Source organism: Trachinotus anak, unplaced genomic scaffold (genome assembly GCF_046630095.1).
Source record: "Trachinotus anak isolate AG129_WGS33_773 ecotype Australia unplaced genomic scaffold, CSIRO_AGI_Tana_v1 ptg000025l, whole genome shotgun sequence".
NCBI classification, from domain to species: Eukaryota; Metazoa; Chordata; class Actinopteri; order Carangiformes; family Carangidae; genus Trachinotus; species Trachinotus anak.
In genome coordinates this window covers 10,272,353-10,298,905 of record NW_027273876.1, presented here as the reverse complement: position 1 = coordinate 10,298,905, position 26,553 = coordinate 10,272,353, and the positions used below count along the sequence as shown (strand labels likewise).

Below are 26,553 nucleotides of genomic sequence, written 5' to 3'. Positions count from 1 at the left end.
ATGCTCAGTGTGCTCACAACACACTGTAGTGGAGATTTGGCTAAAGTACGACTGTTTGGACTATACTGAGCCAAAAAAGGGGTAAATACACAGCGTCCACGCTTCCATTTTTGTGTTCCTCAGGCACATCCGTGCCATTCACGTTTTTGGCATGAATGGAAGCAGTCTATTTAGCCATATTTTGGCAAAACCATGGGTGTTTGGAACATAGTGAGCGTACAGATGGACAGTGGAGAAGTGGGAGATGCTGCAGGACTGGTTTGAGAAGTTTACACTGAGGTTTCTGTACTTCTCTAAGTCAGGACATCTTGTCGCCATTGGAATCCGTTGTAACCAAGGCGACACCACTGCTGCTGTTCTCTAAGAGGAAGTCAACAACCAGCTTTTACTAAGTACCTCAAGCTTACAGGGGGTGAGTAATTGATACTATAACGATAAATTTTGGTTTTATAGGGTTGTCTGATGCTGTAAAAGGTGCATTTAGAGACCTCTTCTTTTCACACTAAAATGTTTATCTTTTATCTACTGTATAAGTCAATTAAATATATATACATGAATATGCCAATAATTTAGATGATCAGCAAAATGACTGACTGGGCCTTTAAAAAGAAATTAATCCTCTTAACATGAAGTGAGTTATAGCTTCCTGTCAGAGGTGCCGAGACTGGCCTAGGGACCCAGTAATTGGTTAGTGTTGATCTTGCGATATACACAGAACAATGATATCGATTACCCGCTAATAAATCTCATCCTGCAAGTGTTCTTGTGCTGCGAAGGCTTCAGTGTTCTTGGGGGACACATCAAATGAATGATCACCATAAAGGGTCAGGGATGGATAACGCTGAGAGAGAGCTTTTGCAAGGTAATAAAGAGTCCTGATGTGGATATGAGCGAGCTGCCTGGCAGCTTGAGCCTCTTCCTGTCGCTGATTCTGTATAGATTTTCCATTTGTTTAAGTAGGACGTATCATATGCAGGAAATACAACGTTAGCTACTGTCACTGGAAACTGAACAACTGATGGTTTCCTCACCCTCCAGTGGAGCTTTAACCAACAGCAATCAATCACATCCTGAAGCTATAACATTATTTCATGTTACGGTTATTTAGATCTACTATCTAATACATACACTTTAACTGAGTGGTAGAGGCATGAGGTGGTGATACTGCAAGTTAGCACTTAATGAATAGACCTATTATTTGTATAATGTAATTATATTTGCTTTACCTACACACTCATAAATCCTTGGGCTTGCTAGATGTACGCAAAGATTCCATTGACCTTTGATAGTCAATTAAACAAGCACAACACTGTATGTCGCAAATACATATTTAATAATTAGCACTGTCTATGAGCTGAAGCACGACTCTACAGAGAGATATTGACTTATTGGTCTAACAGCCCAGTGCATGTACAAGCATCATCCAATAATCTCCAAACACTTCATTAGAGATGGCAAATTAGCATGTGCTTAACAATACAAATGAATATAAACTGCACAAGAAAACACTGTGTCAGGACAGCATGAGAACAGGTCAGTGTACACTGCTGAAGTTGTCGTGAGATTAAATCCAAAGCTGCACAGCCTTCTCATCCCTGCATTTGTTTTTACGCAATAAACAGACAAATCAATGTCTTTAATGCCTGCCTTTTACTTAAGATGGGAAATGTGACATGAATTACATCTTGTCGGATGAGTTTTTATTATGATACTAATGTAATCCACTAGACACTCACAACTGATGAATCAGTCTTGCTCCGATCGATTCAATTTGCTGTAAAAACTCTCCATTCAGGCTATTCATATACAGTATTAGATGTTTACATTTTGCCTAAAACCACAGGGGAAAAATCAATAATATACTTACAACAATAATACTTTTCTTTTTTTCCAAATCTTTCACTGATGTAATACTGTGAATAATCACGAGTAAAACAATCACTATCACAGTAAAAGTTATTTCAGAAGTAACAGGCTAACTAATTATTACAAACCTCACAATATCAATTTGGTAAATGGGAAGTTTCCAAATTAAAAAAAAAAAAAATCAGCATTATAAAAGCCAAGTTTGTCTCTGTACCGACTGCATGCTCAGCAGTCTTGTGGGGATCTCTCTCCAAACTGACTTAAACAAGGTTATCCAGGGTTACTCTTTGTTTGCTTTCCTTTTAAATTCAAAGAAAGTTCCAGTCTTTCAAAGCTGCTGCTGTTCCCCATTTCTTCACAATATCAATAAATGAATCTGCGCGTGAACTTGATTTAACTGCACTGTAGTTTCACTATTTTTACACATACAGAAGACAGTGTCGGCGCTGCTTGAGGGCAGCAGAGTGGCCTAAGGCGAACTTCAGAGAACACAAAGGATGATAAATAAATGAATGGAGGTTTGGCACAGAAAGGGCTTTGTTCTGTAAATTTGACAGCTGGCATGACGCTGTATCAACTATTCCCTGGGGAAATTGTTTAGCAGAGGTGGTGAGCCACCCAGATCCTGATGCATCTCATCTTTTGATCAATATAGGCTGTAAATTATGCCACACTAATTAAATGAGGTATATTCACACAGCATTTGCTGTGTGAAACTGGGCTCCAGTGTTTTCCCCTTAAAGTTCATGTTTTAAATGTTTTTCTTAGGCCTCTCTCATAATAAAATACAGTATGAAACAGCTGCAGAGGTGCCCTCAAGCAAGGCAGCATACATTATAGATGTCTGTGTACAAAAGGTCAAGTGACATCTGTAACAGGCTACAACTGGTCCCATAGATGGACTTGGACCAAATCAAGCCCAAATGAAGAAGGACATGTATGCATTAATGGGATTTCTATTACAGTAATGAGTTTGCATTGTTTTCTTGCAAATCTTTTCCTATAGATTTAAAGGACACGAGGGCCACAAAGTGGACAAAGCGCTCATTTGGATTATCTTATAACATTTTAATATAGCAATCACACACAACATACATATTCTGTTGTGCTCATCTGTGAACTGCCAATCAAGCAGCAAGACCCCAAAACTCTCTACCCAGTAAATTCTTGAGCGCTGCTGTCTCATTTTTCCACACATTCTCTGAATCTAATGTTTTGGGGTTTTTTTGTTTTTTTTTCCAGTGCAGAAAAACAAACTTTGATAGAAAAAAGCTCTGTCGACAGTTATCACAGTTTATATGGTAACTGCAATTTCAGATAAAGAAGCAATATGATTTTTTTTTTTTTTTCCTCCCCCCCTCCCCAATTCCACTCACCATTTGTGCTATTCAGTTTCAGGGATTGAAATACGATGAAACTTTTAAACATCCTACAAAAGAAAAAAAAAAAAAAGAAACTGTTGTAGGCTATACCCACTCCTTTAAATTGAAGCTGCATACTGAAGAGAGTTACATAAATACATAATGAGCTATTATAAATGTTGGTTTTCCTCATAGTTAATGACGCTCAGCTGAAATGTTCTTGCAAGATGTGACCGGCTCGCCGCTGGCCATCACTTTGTTCCGACTGTCTCTGCAGCCGGATGGGAGCGGGGGCTCCTGATGGGTTTATTAGGGTTATTGTGCGCATAGTCGCATGACGTCACGCCCTGGCTCGCCGCGTCCCGAGCCTCGGTTTTCCGTCAGACTGGAGAAGAGTCCGGACCCAGCGGGGTTGTGTTGTCTTTCCACCTGCTGAACGGAGTGCCTCTTTCTGTTGTCCAGGATTTATTTATTTATTTTTTATTTTTTGTACCACTAGTCCTTCTTCTTGATGGACGAGTAAAGTTAGACGAATTCCTTCTTTAAGTTGGACAGAATGTGTTTTTTTTTGTTTTTGTTTTTTTTTTACTGACTCTTTTCGGTGGTAAACTTTTGTCCTGAAACCCACTGACAGCTCCCGTGTCTGTCCCACCCGCGCTGTCTCTGGCTCTGTGTGTGTGTGTGTGTGTGTGTGAGAGAGAGAGAGAGAGAGAGAGAGAGAGAGAGAGAGAGATAGAGACAGAGCAGCGGACGGACAGAGGAGTTGATGGGGGCAGAGTGAAGTGGAAATGCTCCATCAGTGCGCTTCTTCGCGTCTCGCTTGTTGTTTTCAAATCGTCCAAAACTCCGGCGGATCCCCCGCGATGTGGTTGTAGCCGCTGGACTCGGCTCCAGAGTTGGATTCTCGCTGCTGGATCTATAGGATGCATCATCAGCCCGAAGAAAAGTGGACCTCTCTGACCACTTCTCCTGACATTTCGTTTTAATCCGAGAAACACCTGTTCCAAACCACTCGCGAAGTCTCCCGGCGCAATGATTTTAACGACTGTTGTCATTATATTGTCCCTCCCGGGTAAGTGACCAGTTCATCTGTTGGATTTCTGTCAATATAAATGTTAAAACTGCTCCTTAAGTTCGGTTTAATAGATGCAGCAAACAGTGGCAGTGGAGGGGGGGGGGGGGGGCACAGACGTTTCCTTTGTTCTGATTGTGACTGTCAGGGTCCAGAAAGTTTGTCTGATGCTCAGTGCATCTGTTTATTCGCCCAAGAAAAAAAAAAAAGAAAGAAAGAAATGAAATCATGATAACTGAGTGATCGGAAGTCTTCTGTGTTCAGTAGAGTGTCTACAAATGAGTGAACGTGGTGAAGACACGAATCTTTCCTGACTCGCTTCTTGTAACTCGCAGACTCGGTGTTCACCTTGAAGGGCGACAGCGGCGCGGCCTCCCGGGGCGCCCGCCTGGACTGCGTAAAGGCCAGCGAGCAGTGTCTGAAGGAGTACTCCTGCAGCACCAAGTACCGGACGATGAGGCAGTGCGTGGCGGGCAGGGAGAGCAACTTCAGCGCGGTCACCGGTCCGGAGGCGCAGGGCGAGTGCCGCAGCGCCATAGATGCCATGAAGCAGAGCCCCCTGTACAACTGCAGGTGTAGAAGGGGCATGAAGAAGGAGAAGAACTGTCTGCGGATCTTTTGGAGCATATTTCAGAGCTTACAGGGTACGCGATGACCCAGAGCAAAACCATGAACCACGGTTCATAAGCTCACTGCGAAAGTATATGGTGGAAGGAGAAGTATCCAGATCGCTTTCCTCTGTTTAAAAAGTCCCTTAAGTTACCAGAAGTAAAAGTGCAGTACTTATTGTGCAGGCTATGGATTATTATCACTGATCCATTAATGTGTATTCATCAGTATTTTACGTTGTAGCTGGTCAAGGAGGAGCTTTTTAAAGGCAATTTGATCAGTAATTATTGATTATTATAAAAGCTCATCATATGTTTTGTACGTTAAAAACTACAAAAGACATAGCCATCAAATAATGCAGTGGAGTAAAAAGTACAAAATGCAGTGGAGCAGAAGTTTAAAGTAGCTTAAAAAGGGAAATACTCAGGGAAAGGACCTAAGATTTGATCTTAAGTAAAGTATTTGAGTAAATGTACCGTTCATTTCTCAGCAATAAGAAGGTCGACTTAAAAAAAATCTCTCAGAACAAATGTCATATGCTTCAGATTCATTATACTGACACATGCCATGATACAACCTGCTCTCAGATGTGTTGAGCCAGTGTAACATAGAAATAATTCTGTTTGTTACAAAGTGAACCCAAGGTCAATCTTAGATAAAATATTTACAAAATAAATTCTCATATATTATCAATATGCGTCATTTAAAGGGATTACTCAATTACCCCTGTGGTATAATTGATTGAAGACAATCAGATAACATTCACCCAGGCAACATACATGTTTACATATAAACACACACACGCACACACGTGAACATCATTAACAATCCTTTTCCCCATGCAGGAAATGATTTGCTGGAATACTCTCCCTATGAACCAGTCAATAGTCGGCTCTCAGATATCTTCCGCCTGGCTCCCATCATAGCCGGTAAGAAGCTGCTTTTACCTTGATGACATTCCTCTGTTTAAGTTTGGACATTTGTGCAAAGTTAAGTCGCTGTACATAAAGGCTATTATTGCTCAGTCATCCTTTGAACCCAGCTGAAGTCACTACATCACCACTACAGCTCTGTCACTATTTAACAACCACTCTTTTCTATTGCTGTCTGGTTTCAGGCTGCAGCTTTCAACGCCCATTATCCATCACAAAAGCTTTTATTTGCCATTGCGACCCACCGTACACAAAGCAGAGTAATTTAGTATATTTCAGCTCTCAAAGCGATGATGAGAGGTCTGCATGTTTTTTTCCCCACTGTCACAGTACTAATGCTGGAAGTAGTATTTATCTGCTAGTTTTGAATTAATCATCCTTTTAGAGTACAGCCCGTGTTGTTTGAGATCCAGTAGCTTTCTAGGGCTGAATGCCTTTATTTAAAAAAAGAAAAAAGAAAAAGGAAAAAGACAAACAGAAATGGTTTGTTGGAAATCTAAATGCCACACATGTCCTCAAATGTCAACGGAGTGCAGGTGGACTTGGGAGCATACACCTTGGCAGGCCCATATTTAGATTTGCTGAGATCAGACACACATACACAGAGGAGCAATTAACCATCTGTCTGTGTTCAATGGTACTGATAAAACAAGAGCTGTGTGTGTGTGACAAGAGCAGCGCTCGCTGGCACTCTTCAATGCTGAGCTTTCTGGCTGGAGGAGGGCGTCTGCTGCACTGGCCAGCAACCATTTCAGTGAAAAAATGGTTATTTGATTCTCTCTCTCTCTCTCTCCTTGGCCCTCTCCCTCTCTCTCTCTCTCTCTCTCTCTCTCTCTCTCTCTTTCTCTCTTTCTCTCTGTGTGATTGAATCCACTTAGCGTAACACAATGGCTCAGCTCCATATGCGATGACATAATGAAGAACTGTATTTCAAAGAGAAAGTAAAAAAACATTCTGTTGGAATTTGGATTTTTCTCCTGCACTGGTGCAAATGTAGTGCAGAGAGAGGTCCAGCAATGCAAGACTGTTGAATGAAGAACATCATCTGATGCTGCTGGACACATCATCAGTGATGTTCCTGGGATCGCTGGGAGTTTTGGGTCTTTGGACCCAGCAGTGGAGACCACTGCTTGTGTCCAGCTGGCAACAATTAGCTGCTGCACCTCGCCGTGCAGAGGCGCTCTCTGCAGCGCTGGTGATCTCGCAAATGGCTATGGCTTCTTCTTGCACATCCTTCCCCTCTTTCAGCTTGAGCTCTGATGCTTGGATCACTGCACATCCACATTGGCGATGAACGCAGCTCCTCTCTTAGTTGTCAGCTGGGTTAAGGCAAGTCCTTCTTCCTCCCCTGCTCGTTTGTGCTGGTGTCACAGAGACTTCAGCTCCTGCCTGATCTAATGGATTCTCACTTCTATGATTTTTTTTTTTGTTGTTGTTTTTTTTTTTTTTTTTGCGTGGGGTCTTTTGCCTGCTTTCTTTTCCCCTTCTCCAAATCTCTTAGAAGGGAGGTTCATCATGAGTGATGTTATAACGTGCAGTTTCTTGTCCACATTAACCTTTGCCATCAGCTCAAGGATCTGATCCACTTCTGGTTCTCAAACTGGTTCCGTACAGAAGTTGAGTTGGACGCTGGCCACCTGATCCGTCTCGTCTCGAGCTTGGCGCTAGCAGCAACATGATGGCCCACTAAGAGGTTCTGGGTTCTGTCTGACCAGGATTGGTCCCTGTGTCCTGTGTAGCCTCTGCTACAGAGCTGGCACTTCATTCAAGATTGATGGATCTTGACGCCCAGTTGATTCTCGCAAGAAAATGAATGCTGAAAAAGTGACTCAGGATTCATGAGGCTTTCAGATTATGGGACTAATAGTAAAACAAAACAGGGATCATTAAAGGCCAAGAAGAAAAATCAGCTTGAAATATTAACGTCATTTTTTCAACTACATAATTATTTGCCTGATGTAGTTTAAATGAGACATCAGACCCCCAAAATCTAAGGAATCCTACTGAACAAATGGGGAATGTTAAAATCTTGATTAAGATATATTTAAAAATCTGATTTGCTGCTAATGTGCTCTTCTATCAAAGTCAGAGGCCTGGCAGCTTAAATTGTGTTTTTTATCATTATTAGGTGCTAATATTATAAGACATCTCCTAGATTATGGAAGCAAGATAAACTAGGTGCAGAGAGATGAAGCTGAAGCTGAGTAGCCAGTTTAATGTATAGCAGAGTTTTTAACGCCTGTTAAAAAAAAAAAAAAAAAAAAAAAAAATCACTTAATGGGTTACATATCAGGAATCCATTTACTATAAGTGACCTCATTCCTGTCTGCAACTAAGCCAGGCCTCAGGCAATCCACTGTGTAAAATAATGCTCATGTGAGCCATTATAGAATGATCCATACTGTATCCCATTGGTCAGCTGTTAAGGTGTGCACTCACTTCTCTGAGCTTGTTATTGTATATATATTCCATTTTTTTCCCAAGTGAGTTTCAGCAAATGATATTTTAGAAAAACACGATGGCTTTCTCATGACTAAAACATATCTAGCAACAGGAAATCAACAAGACTAAGAGTCTACAGCTGCTTAGCAGCGGTGGGCTAACATGCTCACACTGACAATGCTAACATGCTGTTGTTAAGCAAGATGTTTACCATGTTCACAATATTAATTTAGCATCCTAACATTTGCAAGTATTGGACAAATTGAAAGAAGAAAAGTCAGGGGACCACCACAGTGATTTATCCAAAGAGACAAATAAATGTCCATCAGACCTATATTGCTGCCCATGGAGCCATGCCGCTAGCATGACTTATTCATTTCCCACTCCTTATGCTACACCACTAGTATGACTCCTCTCTCTTTTGAGCAATACCTTCATTAAGTGACTTTTCTTTATTTATAGCTCCAGCAAAGCTTATTCACTTATGGTGTATTTATAACACTGTCAATTCAAACTAAAAGGCAAGCCAGTAACTGCTAAAATATAGTCACCAGGAAGAGATTAAATTAAATGCTGCATCATTTATAAAATCAATGAACAAGCGCTTTTCAGAGATGTAACACAATGCTGTTGTGCAGACAGGGAGAATGATGGGACTACGGGACATGCCCTTAAAGAAAAAACAGAGCTTCTGTATCACGCACCATGTTTGTCTTTCAAAATAATTTACTGCAGTACCCAAGGACATCAACATGTGAAACTAGAAGTCATTGCCAAAATGAACTCTACTACAGATTATTTAGAAAAGTATCTGCAGCTTCTTACTTATGCTTCATTGCAATCCCAACGCCACAGTTCAGATAGCAGGGGTTGTCGCAGAGTATATCTGCTTTTACAATCACATTCTCAACTCATTATAAGTAAGATACTTTTTAGAGATGTACTGATTCTCCTTATCCATAGCAAGTCTGACACAACTGGTATAAGAACTGATTACATTCCAAGAGGATTATCGGAGCAGCACATACTGTACATAAGAATGAGCAAGGGAATAAGTTCAGCTATTTCATCCTGCACCTCAGTGTATTCTCAATGCTTACCTTTGAAAAGGAAAAATAGTCCAAATCAATTCTATATATTTGCATTTCATCCTTATTGGAAAGTTAGGAATATGTCAGTGGAAATCAGCGATGCGTCTATGCAGATACACCTCTTGTACTTGATTTTCAATCGATAAATTCCCGCCACTCCATTTCTATGCTATAACTACTATAAATTGGAGGACATGTTTTTAACTGCATAAATGCTTTCAGCTTCAGGGTTACAAACAAAGGAAGTTTCCCAAAACCCCTCAAGCCGGCTACTCAGTTTACAAGTAAGCAGCCACACTCTCAGAGGAAATGTCACTAGTGGCCCCACCACTGAGCCCAGTATCTTTCCCTTCTCCTCCCAGTCTATCCTCATAGCTCATCAGTAGTCTTACAGAGAATTGAGTCAGTGAACAAGAGATGAGGCTTGGCATGATGATTTTCCATTGCAAAGATCTCAAGAATAATTCAGTGGGTCTTGCTGCCTGGAGCAACAGATTAATCCTCAGCAGTCTTTGTCATCAGCCGCTGGCTCAGCCCCCCTGTGAACTGTGCATATATGAGCAAACTGCTCCATCTTAAACATCTGAGTGGCCATCAGTAGCCGAAACACTTTAAATCTGCTGATCCTTTTTACACAACACTGCTTTCGGTCATATCAACGAAGGCATTTCCTTTCGCACGCTTCTCCTTTGTTTTCGTTCTGCCCCTCTATAACCGCAGAATAACACAATTTATTCCAACTGAGTTAACCAGAGGGAGCTCAAAACCCAATAAGAAACACAAGTCGTGGATTATAAGTTTGAAATTCACTTATATGCTGAGTAGTCAAATATTAAAACCTAAGCATTCAGTGGCATGAAGTGAAGCAAAAAAAAGGTTATCATATTTATTCGCAAGTGAGCTGTATTTCAGAGTTTAGCCGTCTTCATAATAGAAAGTATACCAGGTTTGTTTTGTATAACATGAGATATGTGAACATTGCATAAAGCACTTGTAGGTGTGTTTACACTGGGGGGCAAGTACAGGGGTGGACACAATAATATCAACATTTGAACAATAAAATGTAATCTAAGACCACCTCTGGCATGGAACACCACATTTACACTATTACTGTGTTCTTATGTCAACTCCCTGTAGAACACAACAACAAAATGTCTTTAATAACTAAAACTAGAATAAAAAACTAAAATAAATACAACAGAAAGCAGCCATTTTCCTGATATTAATATGCATCATGAAACCTAGCTTTGGAAAAGTCTCATGTCAATAGCTCATGGAAGCTAAAAGCTGTACTTTTCAACAGGAAAAGGAACTTCTCAATCTTGCAGGGAGAAATCTGATTTCTTACATCCCTATATAATTAAAACAATAGACAATTGATGGTTCATATCAAGTCCAGCCCTATTTCCATCTTATGCCAAGAGTGGCTTACTGTGAAGAGACATAATTTATTAGTATTCAGTTGTGGAGGAGATATGACTTGTAACGCACCTTGAAAAAGTCTTATTTACTTTGCTTCCGGGTTCTGACACTTTGAATTAGCTACATCATGCAAATCATAAATAATATTATGAATCATGCCAAGAACATCATTAAGCAAATACTATCAGACACATAATCAGTCATGCACACACACACACACACAGTCTCATGGAGACCTGTCATTGACATTAAGTGTTCCCTCCCCTTATCCCTTCCCCTGATCTCAAGTGAACGCCTAACCCTAAACCTAACCCTAAAATCAAGTCTTAACCCACAATCAGCCATTTAAACTTGCAGGGTCCATCACTTTGGTCCCTGCAAAGCTCTTAGACCCCACATGCACAGTGGGCTTCCAGTTTTCAGACCCCACAAATCTAGTAAAACAAGGCCAAAACACACGCACACAGTCATTCACGTACTGACTAAGTGACTCCCAGCATTTCCTGCCACTCTGACACATAAATGTTACTGGAAGATGAAGGCTTAGTAAAGCGGCTTGGGGAGTAGAAATTCCTCACCAAGATGAGTGTTCCTGATGGCTTAGCCATGACAAGTTGTGTGCAGGGAGCCAAGTGGATATGCAACCATGAGTGATGCAGGCAATGGGTAATCGTGGCTTTGAGATAAGCAAATGAAACACTGTAGGCTGCAGGTGACGCTGGATGATGTTTTTGGTCGGGCATGAAATGATTTGATGCTAACCACACCCTGCACCCACATGTGCAAACAACGTATGTACACAAACACTCGCAATCACTCATACTGTGATGTGACTCGTGTGCATTCCTCCCTCATCTACATGCAAATCAACAGCATACCTTACAGAGGCAGTGACATACACATTCTCAAAATTCAAAAATTTCTGAGTGCCTCAGGCTTTCCTTCCACCCGACAAACTGAAACACATGCATAAATACACAGGTTCATGGTTTTAACTACTATTGCTTGCAAGCTAGAAGCTAGAAGGGGAAAGTCCACTACAGTAATATTTGACAACTGATGGTGAGACAGCAAATTTGCATGTCGTGAGACAGCTATATTTCTGATTGACTGGCCAAGTGGAATCTCCTTTGATCTGAGTGGATAACTGACTCCTTGAAAAACAGAAAGCAAAAGTGCCCCTGGGCATCCCCATATCTGACTCCCCCACTGCACTGACAGGTGCTGCCACAGAGATTTGCACCCCCTTTCCGTGCTGTCTCTCCCATATCCTGCACTCACACTAGCGCCATATGTCCAGTCTTATTACTTTACCTCATCTTCACAACCAGTGAGTCTGATCTGCAGGAGGAGATGTTATCACAAAGCAATATGTGCCCACAGGACCTAAAACTTTAAAGGGTAGTTTGGCTTCCAAAGGATGTTGTTTGCTTATCACTATGAGGACAAATAGTTCAAGTATGAACATCGGAACTTTCTCAGGAAACCATCTCTAAATATTGTAATCTCCATCATCATTGCCCTATCTCTCCATTCTCAGCAGAAACATAAATTGAGGTTTTATAGTCCAGAGTGCTATATCAGGATCCCTGTGAGCTTGTATCAAAATCATGCTGAATATGGCAGACATTGGCAATGCTGAACAACTACTATTTTAAAATCAATGCAGGATGAATGACTGTCTAGAGGATTAACATGGAGGAAAGGAATAGCTGGTGCAGTAGGAGCTAAGTGAGATTTTGCTAATTACATGGGTGCACTTAATAAATGGGTCTTGGGTCTGGTCATAAATACAGAGACACTGGCGTGGATTTAGTGGTGCTGGCAGGAAGCCTGATAGACGGCAGGATGCCATGAAGGAGAAGGCTCAGACTGCTGCTGTTTTCTTTCCATTATGGGTGATGACAAAGAGGGCACTAAGTGGAGGGATAGGTTTAGAAGCATTAAATAAAGCAGTGATACATTGTGAAGAACTTTGATTTTGGACTATTATGTAGACAGCAAATGGAGACTGTAATATAATTACTGTGTGGTTTTGAGTTTTTTGGGCAACAGAAATTTTTAGCAAAAATATCAGTACAACCAGGTATCACAGGCAGATGATATGGATAGAAAACATAATATGTTAAATATATATAATATTCACACTTCTGGCTGCAGACTGAAGTGGATCAGTCTCAAGATCTTATTCACACAGCTGGTTCTTGAGGTTTGGGGGGGTCACACTAATACTTTGTATTCGTATTATTCTGCATTTTTTGGACATGGGAGGATTTTCTTGTCATACACAGAGAAAAGGGCAATTCCATAACTACATGATCCTGTTCCTTCTGAAAAAAGACAGTAGCTTGAGCAACTTCCTAGCAGAATATTTTAATCCAGAGCTGCTACACTGGAATTAAACCCTACAGAGAAACATGTTTTTTGGAATCAGCACTGCCACTTCTGACCTCACTGCCCCTGTGTTTACTGGTGGCAACAGTCCACGAAATTATATCGGTCCTAATTAATTTGTCTAAGCCTGCATCCATAAACATATCTGAAGAATCTGATGCATGAGCTGCATGAGGCTCTCTGGATGTTCCTCACAGGAAAACAACATAATGAACCCACATCTGCACCATTCTTTGCTACTGTGACTTACTTACTTCAAAGATCTGAATGATAAGTCAATTAATTCAGTAATTGACTCAACTGACAAAACAATAAACGGTCACTTTTGATGAATAGTTAATCATTTAATCTGCAAAAATGATCATCTGAAAAAGTGTGGATATTTTTAATATCTCTTGATCTTTTAAAGAGCAAAGGATTAATTGACTAACTGATAATGAAATTGTGATTATTTCATCTATGAGCTGGGTAGATGATACTGTAGAAGGCAGATGCAAACCTTTTCTCAGTACTGACTTTACCTGTACTTGAGAGCTCTTTGTCCACGTCTCCAACACAGATACATGTCGTGTCAAATAGGTTTACACAACATGGACAAACTCACTGATCTATTAGAACATTCCACACGGTGAATGTGGTGAATACACCACTAACTATTCACTAGCATTTCATAAGTTTGGTCATTACAAAAACTGGAGACTTCTGCTTCTCATATTCTCACCTTCGCTGTATGAATGGAGCAGCTCCCCCAGGATTCCTATTTAACTCTACCTGGCTGGCGGTCCTTCAAAAGGCCTTTTGTATCAACCTGTTGGAGGTCAAAGGGTCAGATTCCAGTGTTTTCTACAAGGGCTCTGCATCAATAACAACATGGTGGCCTTGCTCAGGGGGTGCAACTTAAGAAGGCTAAGTGAGATTTGTTTTCCTTAAGCTGGCCTTTTAACAGGATATGATGTTATATATTATGGGATTTTACCCACAAATCACATTTCTGTAGCTTGTGGGCTTTGTCTGTAAATCTAATTAAATAAGACATTTCACAGTATTTTACAGAGAAACAGAGACATTAAGAGGATTACAGTAACAAGCGAAGATTGTTTTTAAATGATTATCATCACCGTGAAACAGACAAAAAATAAGCAGCATATCAGCACAGAACAAAGCCCAGACAACTACTAACAACAACCTTCACCACAGCCCTGTTTATACAACCACACTACACACAACTATGGCTACGCAAAAGTAAGAGAATCACATTTATGACATAATGCTCATTATGTTACTCTTCGGAAGTAATTGCTGAACTTAATGTCATGATTCTCCCATGAACTAGGAACGTGGTTTGTACTTAAATTATTCCTGAAAAGGAGAAAACATGACCCCAGAGTTAGCTTATTAAATGCAAAACTGCTCTTGATAGAAAAGGTTTTTCCCTGCCGTAGGGTGTTACGTCTTTATGGAGTCACACTGTGACCCACTGCTTCAACCTCCTAACTCACAATTAGTTTCGCTACATGCACGAGCACACACACACACACACACACACTTACATACATACATACATACATCTTCAAAGTAAGATTTTCATCATTTTTTGAAGTGCGTTTTTTAACTCAGCTAAGGTAAGCATTTTGAGGTAAAACTGTCAAACCTGTGGCCCAAGAGCCACAAATAGCCACTACAGGATCACAGCCCACATCTCTAGGCACTTGTCAGATGTAAGTAATGGGTTTTGTAATATGTGATTAACCCAAGGTTCAAGAATGTATTCAGATTTAATCATGGCTCATTCTGTGGTGCATGAAAGAGTGCAATGAACTTCAATTCCACCTCAAAAGGCAGAATTACAGAATTCATTCTTCCATGCCGAGGCTGAGGATTCGGTTTGTGTTTCTGTGCGGGAGTCAGCGGAGCAGGAAGGACTTTAAACTACAACAAATGAGAAAAATGAGATGTGAGAGTCATTATGTTGGCCACAGAGTGATTTTGCTGTGATGGAAGGAAAGGCATTCTGGGATGGAAGCAAAGATGAGTGGCTGAGTTCATGTAACTCCAGGCAAGGAAAATGCACTGTGTCTGAGCAGGTGTTTGGATCTCCTTTTCGGGGAGTACATTTCTGTGCTTTCTGTAAGGCTGAGGAGAAACCCAATCACCCCTCAGCTACATGTGTAAGATGTGATGAGAGAAATGGCAGCAGATACACAAACACACCACACCAAACATACTAATATGACTATTGTAGTTTTTGGTAACACTCTGAATATTAGGGGTTTGAGCTTTTGTCTAATTTGAAGAGATCCCTTGTCCCCTTGAAGTGACTGTGCAGTGGGCTCTAACTGTGGCTTTCTGTTGCACATACAGGGGTTTGATCGGGAAGGCCAGAGCTAATGAGGTCTGAGAGAGGAATCTGATAAGAACCTCAACTACACAGTTGAACCAGAGAATCTAGAGTTCAAATGTGTAACAAAGCTACTGCAACAGATGGAGCAACAAATTGGTGCAATAATCCCCTGTAAAAGATTTCTGTATTTACTTGTGTTTGCAAATACAAACATGATTGAATTCAGCAAGACTCAGAGCTCTCACATGGTTGCTTTTTTGCTGTTTCTGGTGCAGTAAAAGAGAATTCCAGTATAATGTTGTGAGAAACTGGTTTTAAATACACAAGAGACTGAGGGGACAGTTTCTGGACATCAAGTAAAGTTTTCTTCTAGCTACGACTCTGGGATGAATTCTCACTTCCCATCATTTGGAAAATTCATGTCTATATTGACACAGTAGCTTTTATTTTATCTTCCGCATTTATATGAGATGCCATTTTTCTAACGTAACCGATTCAAAATTTCAAAATTTCATTACTAGGACTGTGGATAAAAGTAGAGAAGTGCTATTTCTCAGGGGTGATGAAATTAAACTGCAAAAGATGCAAAAGAACAGAAAAAGTCAGCAACACATCCAGAGGTAATGGAACTGTATAACATGGTGAAAATGAGGATTACTAGTGTAACATCTCTTTATGGAATTGCAATGCACGACAAAATTTCCTCATGATGCCTTTCTTTCTCTTCTCCAGGTCAAATATTTCTCAATTATGACGCTTAAAAAAAACCCTGCACAACAAAGCTATAATTCTAAAATGAGGAAGCGTGAAATGATGCCTCTCTCCTCTCTCTTAGTGGAGCCTGCACCCACAAAGGAGAACAACTGTCTGAATGCTGCCAAAGCCTGTAACCTGAATGACACGTGCAAGAAATACCGCTCGGCTTACATCAACCCCTGTACTAGCAGGGTATCTGCCTCTGAGGTGTGCAACAAGCGCAAATGCCACAAAGCGCTACGACAGTTCTTTGACAAGGTAATTAGAGCATGTCCGTTCTGAGAGCTATTTGCATATTTGTTGCGTAGTTGATTTTGTTGTTCTGGCACTCAAACCGACACCTGTAGCAGGTATCAAATGTCAAAGGAAAAGTACTATTTTAAGTGCAGTTTCACATCAAGCTGATTTTCTTTTCAAAGGTCTCAGTCACCCCAGCATGGTACTTAACTCAGTGTATTATAGCGCACCACCAAAGGCTAGTATCCACACTGGGAGGCCACCATAGTGGATCTGTGGTCTCTACCTTTACATTTTGCCACTATTTTATTTCATAAATTAGGTAAAGGTGAGTTCAAGGCGGAAACTGCATTCGGAGCTGCCGATGTTTTCAAGAAAGAGGAGAGTTTTGCAGATATTACTGAACACCTGAGAGGAAGTGGAAGCTTTTTGCCCTCCAGGCTCTAAGACCACCTGTGTCAACATGTGTTCTTCCTTCTTTTTCTTTCCAAAATTAAGGTTCCGACTAAATACAGCTATGGGATGCTGTTTTGTTCCTGTCCAGCGGGGGATCAGACAGCATGTGCAGAACGCAGACGACAAACTATTGTACCTGTCTGCTCCTACGAGGATAAGGACAAACCTAACTGTCTCTCTCTTCAGAACACGTGCAAGACCAACTACATCTGCAGGTAAGAATGCACAGAGGGATCCTTAATAAACTTCATTTTATATATATGTAACAATAAGTCTGCCTGCTTGTCTACATCTTTGCAAAACCAAATCTATTTTTTTAGGACACGCAAATCACCTGCAGAGAGAACTCCACTTGTAATTCGGATGGTCTATTTTAACACATGATAATTGCTGGTCTAGAGCAGAGTACAAACTGAAAACTGAACAGTCATAATGTTAATTGACAGAAAATTGCCGGTCTGACGCTGAGTTGGTTTAATTCAAGTGTGTGACCAAAGGTGAGTACCTAACAATAACGGGTAGATATAGTGTGTATACTGGGTTATAGTATTCTGTATAGGGTGGAGAAAGAAAAAACAAAGACATGCAGTCAGTAAAGGAGTTTTCTAAATTCTATATTTAACATTCTACACTTTTACTTTCAAACCTCTCAGTTGAATTTATATCATCTGCACATGAGTATGTAAACTACCAGCAAGGAAAAGGAAGCACTGAATTTTTTTTTTTTTTTTTTTTTTTTTTAACACCAGTTAGTCAGTGGCTTTAAATTACTGAACCCTTGCTTATAAATGTGACAGAGCACTTTGCTCTATAAACTATAATCTTGATATCCAATAACAGCATCAGGAAATTAGCAGCTCTAATTTCTAATTTCTGTATTGTTTGTAGGTCAAGGCTGGCCGACTTCATCAGCAACTGTCAGCCAGAAGCTCACTCCATATCCGGCTGTCTGAGGGAGAACTACGCTGATTGCCTGCTGTCCTACTCAGGTCTTATTGGTGAGTTGCTCTCTCAAAATATTTTAAAGACTGCTTTAGAATTTGGATTTGTTACATAACTATACTCATAACCTTACCTAAAGCTGGACTATTAATTGTGCCTCTTTTGATTTTCTTTGCCCCTGTGTTTTTGCTGATCGATGAAATTTATTCATTTGAGCTTGCATCAAGGAAAGAAAATACAAAGTCCTAATAGAAGAAATTCTCTAAAAATGTCAGTTATTGAATAGCATTTATTGTCAGTCGATTTTTTTAGCTATTAAATTTGTTTGTATTGTTTTACAGTCTTGATTTCTCTTGCGTTTTTCCTCTTTTAACCTGTGGGAAGCTTTTGTCAACTTGATTAGAAAAGGAATTAGTTTTTCCTGAACCAAAAGCAAACAGAAAGTGATTGGAAGGGTGGAAATGTGATTCTACTTCTAAAACAGCTTCACAGGAATATGAGCCAATTCTTTAAAACTACAAGTACAGTGATGAATGACCACAGTGCGGTCCCCACACAGCCACATGGACTTCATATGTCTTACATGTAGAGGTCTGATCAACATGGCAGCCAGACAGCTGAGATCACAGTCAATAAACTGCTAATCTGTGGGTTGTACATGCCATCACAGTTCATAGACCACAGCACTGTGCTCATTTCCTTTTGATCACCCTTTTTCCACTCCATCAGCAGGTTTCATTATGTAGAAAGCAAAAATGATGTCCCACTGAGTTCTCGTAATGAGATTTGAACGCGGGGCAACACTGACCAACTGCAAACTCAACAGGCAGACATTTTAGTCTGCACCATTCATATTCTACCTCACACAGGTCACACCCTCTAATGGGTCCCCCCTTGGTTTTACCACTCATCTCTGACTCTGCACACAAAAACCTGCATGTACTTACACAGCTCATAAGTATGGGCCTCCTCAACCCCGTGCTCCCAACAAAAAGACAACAGCTTTGTTCAGTTATATTCAGGATGACAAAATAGCCAACTCTGTGTACATGAAGCACAACGTGCTCCAGCTTCTTCACCACTGTTGACTCCCAGTGGGTGGTAAGCAGCAGCAGCCCTGAAAACACCTTCTTGTGGAACAGACATGACCACTGGCCATGCTACATAATTAAGGGGATGCTGAACAAGTCAGTGAGGTTTATAATCACGATGCAGTAGTAGAGTCAATAGGTGTCACCCCTTATGCAGATAGAGCCTTATTAAATGTGAAAGCATTTGTAAAACAGATGATATTTGTGCATTATACTGCAGCTCTCCAATGAGGAACCCTGCAATTCGATGCAATTTCTGTAGGCTTTGTAAATGGGGTAATGACTCCCCATAATACTGAAAAAGCTCATCCTGATTGGCTGACCTGAACATTCAAATTTCGGTGTGCAGGGCAACTAAATTAAGAGTCCTGTTAGAGGGCTTCAACTATGATAACAGGACTACAGTTAAAAAGACTTACAGTGGTTTTCTTCTCTTTTCTGCTGCAGGTACGGTGATGACACCCAATTATGTGCGATCTCTTGGTATTAGCCTGTCACCATGGTGTGACTGCAGCAGCAGTGGGAACAGCAAGCCAGACTGTGATAAATTTGCTGAGTTTTTCACCAACAATCGATGCCTACGTGAGTTCCCACATTCAGGCGTTCTGCAGCAAAATATTTCCCTCCCAGCTTTGCACTGTTCTTCACTACTTAGGGTCAGATTCACCGGATGTATCGTCAAGACATAACATGGTCTGTTGAAATTGTAGAGTGGGAGATAATGCCTTGAAACAGGAACAGTATCATGTCTTTGATATGTTCTCCCATCAAATACAATTTCTGTTTCTTTGAATGTTGTATAAACAACACCCCCATGAGCATTTCTTTTGTTTTTTCACTCGTGAGTATGGGTGAAATTCACTGGTATTTCAACGTTCTAACAAGTCTTCAGAACATAGTCGAGCAATTTTAATTTAATGAGATGAAAATCTTCTAAATTGCTTTGGCAGTAATTCAGGCCCAATTGCCTTTGAGTATGAATAAGATCAAGAAACAATTTTGATCAATACAAATAGGAGTTTTTGCCCACATTATATTTTGACCACAGAATTGTACCTTCAATTGAATGACATATTTATGATTTATGATGATATATTTATGAGGAAAATTAATAAACATACAATATTTTTGAAGTTATCCTGCTTCAGGCAGTTAAGAAGCTCATTCACAGCTTTGTGAATCATAGCTATTAAAGACATTGCTTTTAAAATAGGCTCTTGAGGAAGGTCATGTCATTTATTTTCCCTACCCAATTATCTAAAGTATCAATTATAAGCAGCTTTTAGTTGAACATTAACATGAGGTTTTGGGCCATATTTCTAAGGCAAGGATGGAGGAAACCTGCTAACTTGTTAGAGGTGCAGAAAACATTTTTAAAAACAGGCCTCAGAGGTGGATAATGCTTATTGCATGTTTTTATAACTTTCTACAATTGAACCAGGATGTATATTTTCTCATATATCTGTACAGTATTTTTTCACTTGTGGTCATTTTTCCTGTCACTTGCCATTTAATATATTAACATACTAACATATTCTGTCTATTAAAACATAGATTCTGCACGTGTACAGGATCAGTCGTGTCACCAGTCAACAACACACTCTTTTCTTGCAGGTAATGCCATCCAGGCATTTGGCAATGGTACTGATGTTGGAGTTTGGCAACCCCAACCCCCGATTCAGCCAACTGTAGTTGAGCCTAGCATCACCCGGAGGGGTAAAGAACGAACCAGCAATGCTCTGGACGCGTTGACACACATGACCAAACTGGAGCTTGATGGAGACTCGTTATATCACGTCTGTGGGACCTTACAGGTGAAGTTTTACATGTAGACCATTTTAAAAGTAGAGTTTCTGTGTTAAGAAACAAGCTTTATCTTATTTTCTTTTCTGGCTTACAATACTGAGGTGATATTTCAAAATAAAATTGCAAATCATAAAAAAATGAATAAATAAAAAGTAGAGAGGGAAGTGGAGAGAAAAATCACTGCATAATTTTTGATAATGTTAAAATGTCACCAACTAAATGTGTCTCTGTGGGGAAAAAAACACAAACTACTCTTAGTTTCAATCATAAATACATACTTACCTCAGTATAGTTGAGGTAAGAATTTATTGCTTTGTTTGCAGCCAGTGGCTGTGCCTCTTGTCTACACCAAGAAACACTTTTACTAAGCTATTTTTAAAGGTAAAGTGAAAAGACAGACATGAGAGCCTAACACACAATAACAAATGAGGCCTTTTGCCTTAAATTTTGGAAGTATCAGAAACCTCTCAAAACTTAGAAAAGAAAGTGCTTGAATCCAAATTGAGACCTAAACATCAGGCAGAGATCTATTCAGAGCCTCTGTCTGAGTGTCAGACGTCTGGCTCTGTCACCTTGATGGATCAGGGATGGTTTTATGATGGCATGCACAGAATCCCCCCTCCTGGGCAGAAAGATGAGACATCAGTGCGGAGTCAGAGATTCCAAAGCTGTCGTGTCAAAGCTAATTGGTTGCCACAGTAACATCAGAGATGGCCCACAGGGTGGTTTGTCTGTGTGTGTATGTTTGTGTGTGTGTGTGTGCGTGTGTGTGTCTGAAAGTGTTTTTGTTACCACTTTGCAACCTTTTCTGGTATAAACACCGACCTTGTCAGGACAAGGAGTCCTCATGGGGACCAAAGCCTGGTCTTGAAGAGGCAAAACATCATTTCTGAGGAAAGACTGAGGTTTATGTTTATTTCAATCCCTATCAACTTTGATACAAATATAGCTGCTGATTGTTCAATAATAAACATGTAAATGGTGACTGATGACATTAGGTACAAACTTCTTTGGACATATTTCTACCTCCTGCATATGCACTGAACATAAATCACTGCTTCAAAGTAGCTGCATAATTAGTGCAAACTGAGGTGCTCGAACAGTACTTTTTTACCACCAAGTCCATTTAGAAACAGTACTGGAGTTTTTGCTCATATCACACAGTCTTCCTCAGCAGATTATGTTATTTCTGTTATTTCCCAGACACACCTCATTTAATTCAACATTTTGTCGACCCGTAAAAATTTCTACCGTGACTTAAAAAAATAGTGACAGATAATGACATGCAAATGGATATTAGTTTTGAAATATCAAATGCAATTGTAGGACACCTGTTCAGTGTGGTGATTTTGACATTTACATCTTAAATTGCATGTTTTGCTTAAATGTGTTTTTAGATCCTGCAGCTGCTTCGGTACTTTTTGGCCTCACCAACACATTTCAGACCTGTGCTGTTCTCCTCTGATAAATACTATAGGGGTATATTTTTAAATGAGATGCTATCACATTACTTTAAGCAAGACAATATATCATATTGGCTTTTAATAGCGATAATATGATTTATCACCAGTGAAAACATCCTCCAGGAGGAAAGACCTCCTATAGAGCAATTAATCATTCTTCTCAGAATCCTGCCTCATAGAATTCTTTCTACTTAAGACCCAACACATGGAGTGTTTATTATGTTCCCAAACCACTGTAGAGTCACTTTATCATTTTCTGTACGCCATCTCTGTATCTGCGAGTGTGTATTTGTTTGTGTGTGTGTGTGTGTGTGTGTGTGGCTCTGTGTGTGTGTGTGTGCAAATGCATGTGGGGATTTTTTATGTGTGGCTCAGAAGGTTTGGAACAGGCTGAGAAAAGTTTTAATGTATTAAACTGTCATAACCTTCAGCCTGCACAAATAGCGGATCTCCCAAAGACAAACTTCTACACAAACACACACAGGCACTTGAACCTTACACAAATTGCCTGTGGAGGACGATTATACAAAGGGGTTCGCGTAGGTCTAAATTGTGTGAATTGGTGGGAAATGAAAGTATTACCATACATGTTATTTCTGGGAGTATTTTTACCTCACAGTCATGGCAGTAGGAGTTTAGGCTAATGCTGTAATGATTTTGCTTGACCTCGTCATACACTGAAGACTACGTCCTTCCTTTAAACATAGTTCAACTACCAGGCCAAGACAAGACTGGCTGAATGATTAACAGTGTCAAAGGAGCAGTCAGATGTATACTCATTTTATAGACAGTCCAATAAAAAAAAAGAATCAAAGCTAATGTTTCCCTGTTGTCTTTCTTATTTCCTTGTAGGCCCAAAAACTGGTGTCAAATCAAACTGTGGATATGACTGAATGCGTGGTAAGACTTGTTCTACTCTCTGCAGTCCTTACAAGGCGTGATAGTGTGATACATATCACATGATTCTGATATTTGAGAATCACCAAAAAAAAAAAAATATATATATATATATATATATATATATATATATAATATCAATACAGAGACCAATATTGGTCTCTTTTTAACATAAGACCTAACAAAATATTTTACATTAATCCATTTTTTTTTGGTTATTAAAGCACACTTAGCTCAAAATGTTGTGTGTTAAGTTTCTATTCACTATGTTTCCACTGAACTTGTAACATTTTATTTATCAATACACTAACATTTCCATCAAGAGTAAAAACTTTGCAATATTTCAACTTCTTCTTTCACTTTCCACTCAGTGTATCACTCTATGGTTTTTCCCCCCAGAACCACCAACTGGACGAGTCCGGTGACTCGAATGCCATTGCTAGAAGCTCACCAGCTGAACTCACCTGCTTACACCCCTCAAGTATGCTCCTTGCACTGGCCATTGGTTTCACACCAACAGTATTACCTCTACAAGGTTTCTACCTTTTGTAGGATGTGATGCCTATGGATCGACGCCCTTATCTCAAGAACTGATTCAACTCATGAACTTTAATTTGGACATTTGCCGGAGTGTGACACCTACATTTTTCTTGAAGTGGGAAAGAGCAACAACAGAGGATTATATCTGAGGAATCCATGTTGACTGTTGCCGTGTTGAAAACAGACCCACAGAAGCTGGTGCTGAGATATCAGCTCATTTGCCTTTTCATGCCTTGTGGGGGCAATTTGGTGACTTCAAAAAAAATCAGATCCACACTTATAAACACTTTTTGGGGGGGGGAGTTAAACCCTGTGATCTGATAATCATGTGAATAAATTCACCTCTTTGGAATGTGTGCGATCGGTGCACATCTGACTGAATGGACTGCCAATGTGCTGAACAGTGTTTTGATGATAGAGTGGATCAGTCTCTGCATAACTGTGCTTTGAGTCCTCCTGTTAATAAACTTGCTTTACTTTAACAAAAAGGAAAACTAGGTGTTGATCTAAAAGTGTAGCTCTGTCATGTGTCACTACGGACGACTAACCAACACTGTATGGAACAAGATTCAGAAAACATCTGAACTCATTTAAAAGCTCATCATGATTTGTTAGCGTATCCTCAAAGGACAAAGACATATCAGCCCAAACAATGTTCTCTTCTACATGTTCAGTACTAGGTATAGATCAGTTTTGTAGATTGATTTGGTTGTTATGGTGATTTGTGGTTTTATCACATCGCCTCTCAAAAGAACATTTTGTACATATGATACATGAAATGTGCACTCTATTACAGTTTGCTGCTGTTAGCTTGTAACATATTGTCTGTAATGTTTTTGAGAGTGTATATTAGTTTTCGGTGACTGAGGCCTCTCAGCTTCATCTAGTGTAGCTATGATTTAGAAAATGTGGTGGGGTATGGTTCTTTACTCGTGGCTACAGATATGAATTTATTGTGTAATTATATTTTGATGGCAAAGTGCATAATGTTATCTCAAACAGTATTTTTCTTGAGGAATATCAAACTCTCTGTAACAGCAATGAGAACATAAAGTGTCTTTAATGGCTAAAAAGTCAAATATGTTTTGTTGGTTTGATCCACATTCTTCATACTGCTACTTTTTTATTTTATTTTTTTCGCTTTGTTATATCATGGTAGAGAGCAAGAGGACAGGGCTTTGATCAATAAAGAATGTGCACATACCCACATGGAGGGCAAATGCCAAAAGACAAAAGCCAGTGCACATTAATTACTAACAATTACTGCTGATGCAAATGGAGAAAAAGATGAAAACACTTAACACAGTTATTATATACTTGATGACACCCTAATTATCAAAGCCATTCAAAGAATGTACAACATAATGACAATGAACACTGAAGACTTGTTTTTAAACATCCTTACTGTTTCTAAAAATGTGTAAAATGTGTCTGTTATAATAATTTCATGTATGATCCTTGTTGAGATCTCAACTAAAGCTGGTTATGATGCACGTCTTTATAGATTGTGTCTCACATTTGTTTTTTGAAAGGGTCAAAAAAAAGAATTGATTAATAAATACTACATATCTGCTTACCTGATTTGACCGATTTATATTACCAGCATAAACTTTAAGACATCTCCTGTGGGAGGACACCTTTATGTACAAGTACCTATGAATAAAAATGAAAAATTTGGCTTATCTGTTTAGTGTTTGCCAAAGAGCTAAAATAAAAATAGTGAACAGTGACTCATGCTGGTTTCTACAATCAACAGCAAATAATACATTCTGTTTTTGGCTCACTCTCCTTTTCCACAATACTAGTTTATTTGGCCTTTTAACGACTAGGAAAGATTCCTGTAAAGCAGGATTATAAGATAGCACCTGCCAGACACACCGTCATTGTCAGTCAGATCACATCAGTCCCGGTGCGGAGTGACACAGGCGGACAAGGACGCAGCCTACAGATGACAGACTGTTTTGGCACAGTGATGGAATACTTGACCTAGACACAGAGCCTAAGATTTATTAGAGGTGTCACAGAACCAAAAGGGCCAAAATATCCTCCCCATGTTATGCATGAGATGGAAGTGACAACTGTTAATTCTCACTGATATCGGAGGGAACTATGGTGATTACAATAAAGATGTGTCCTTTGGGACCATAACATCCAGAATCTATTGTTGTGATAGACACATGTTGCGTCTGACAAATCCTTGTCATGATTTGGAACTACACAGAACATGTTTTTAGAAAATGTGCACTTTAAAAGGAATCGTTCGGCGTCTTCTTGTTCACTTTCTGGCAGTGTTAGAGGAGAGCACAATAAATATAGGGCTGGTGCCAACAGCCAGTTCGCTTAGCGCAAACACTCGAAACAGCAGGGAATAGCTAGCCTGTCTATGTCCAGCAGTAAATGGGAGACAGAACCTGCCCACCAACACCTCTAAAGCTATATTTTGTTTGTTTAATCCATAAAAACCATAATTAAGAAGGGCAACTTGGCATTTTATGGTGGGTTATGTGCTGGATTATTTCAAGATATTGGTCCCATTAGATTCTGGATGTTATGGTCCCAAAGGCTAGATCTTTATTGTTGTTAAAAAAAAAAAAAAAAAAAGAAAAGAAAAGCATTAAAAACCTATAAATGAGCCATACTATTGTGAAGGCTGATATATTCCTTTGGTTACCATAAAAACCCACTCAAACACCACATGGGCATTAATTCGCAGCTGAAAATAATCCCACACAAATTCACCATTTACTTGTTTGAGTAAAGTTTGCTAATAAAATGCCCAGCTGTGTTATACAACTTGTTTTTTTTAAAGTATGTGTTAATTGCCTCTTTTTTTTT

The 26,553-nt window shown here is 39.7% G+C and overlaps 1 protein-coding gene across 2 annotated transcripts; it reads left to right on the top strand.

Annotated features, from left to right (window-relative positions):
• The first annotated feature begins 232 nt into the window (after positions 1-232).
• gfra1b (gdnf family receptor alpha 1b) lies at positions 233-26,280 on the top strand. 2 transcript variants are annotated; one of them, XM_071463370.1, is made up of 10 exons: positions 233-412; positions 4,635-4,943; positions 5,754-5,837; positions 16,366-16,544; positions 17,022-17,194; positions 17,868-17,977; positions 19,460-19,594; positions 20,627-20,826; positions 23,134-23,181; positions 23,578-26,280. In XM_071463370.1, the coding sequence occupies exons 2-10, from the start codon at positions 4,754-4,756 to the stop codon at positions 23,728-23,730; spliced, it is 1,272 nt and encodes a 423-aa protein (XP_071319471.1). In that variant the 5' UTR covers positions 233-412; positions 4,635-4,753; the 3' UTR covers positions 23,731-26,280. The 2 variants fall into 2 exon arrangements, with proteins under 2 accessions (XP_071319471.1, XP_071319470.1); XM_071463369.1 differs by lacking the exon at positions 233-412 and adding an exon at positions 3,632-4,299.
• Positions 26,281-26,553: the final 273 nt, after the last annotated feature.

Excerpts from the sequence above, each read along its gene's own strand:
- gfra1b (XM_071463369.1), top strand. The coding sequence starts at position 4,260 with ATGATTTTAACGACTGTTGTCATTATATTGTCCCTCCCGG. Across the intron at positions 4,944-5,753 it reads CATATTTCAGAGCTTACAGG|GAAATGATTTGCTGGAATAC; the intron begins GTACGCGATGAC and ends TTCCCCATGCAG. Across the intron at positions 17,195-17,867 it reads AAGACCAACTACATCTGCAG|GTCAAGGCTGGCCGACTTCA; the intron begins GTAAGAATGCAC and ends TATTGTTTGTAG.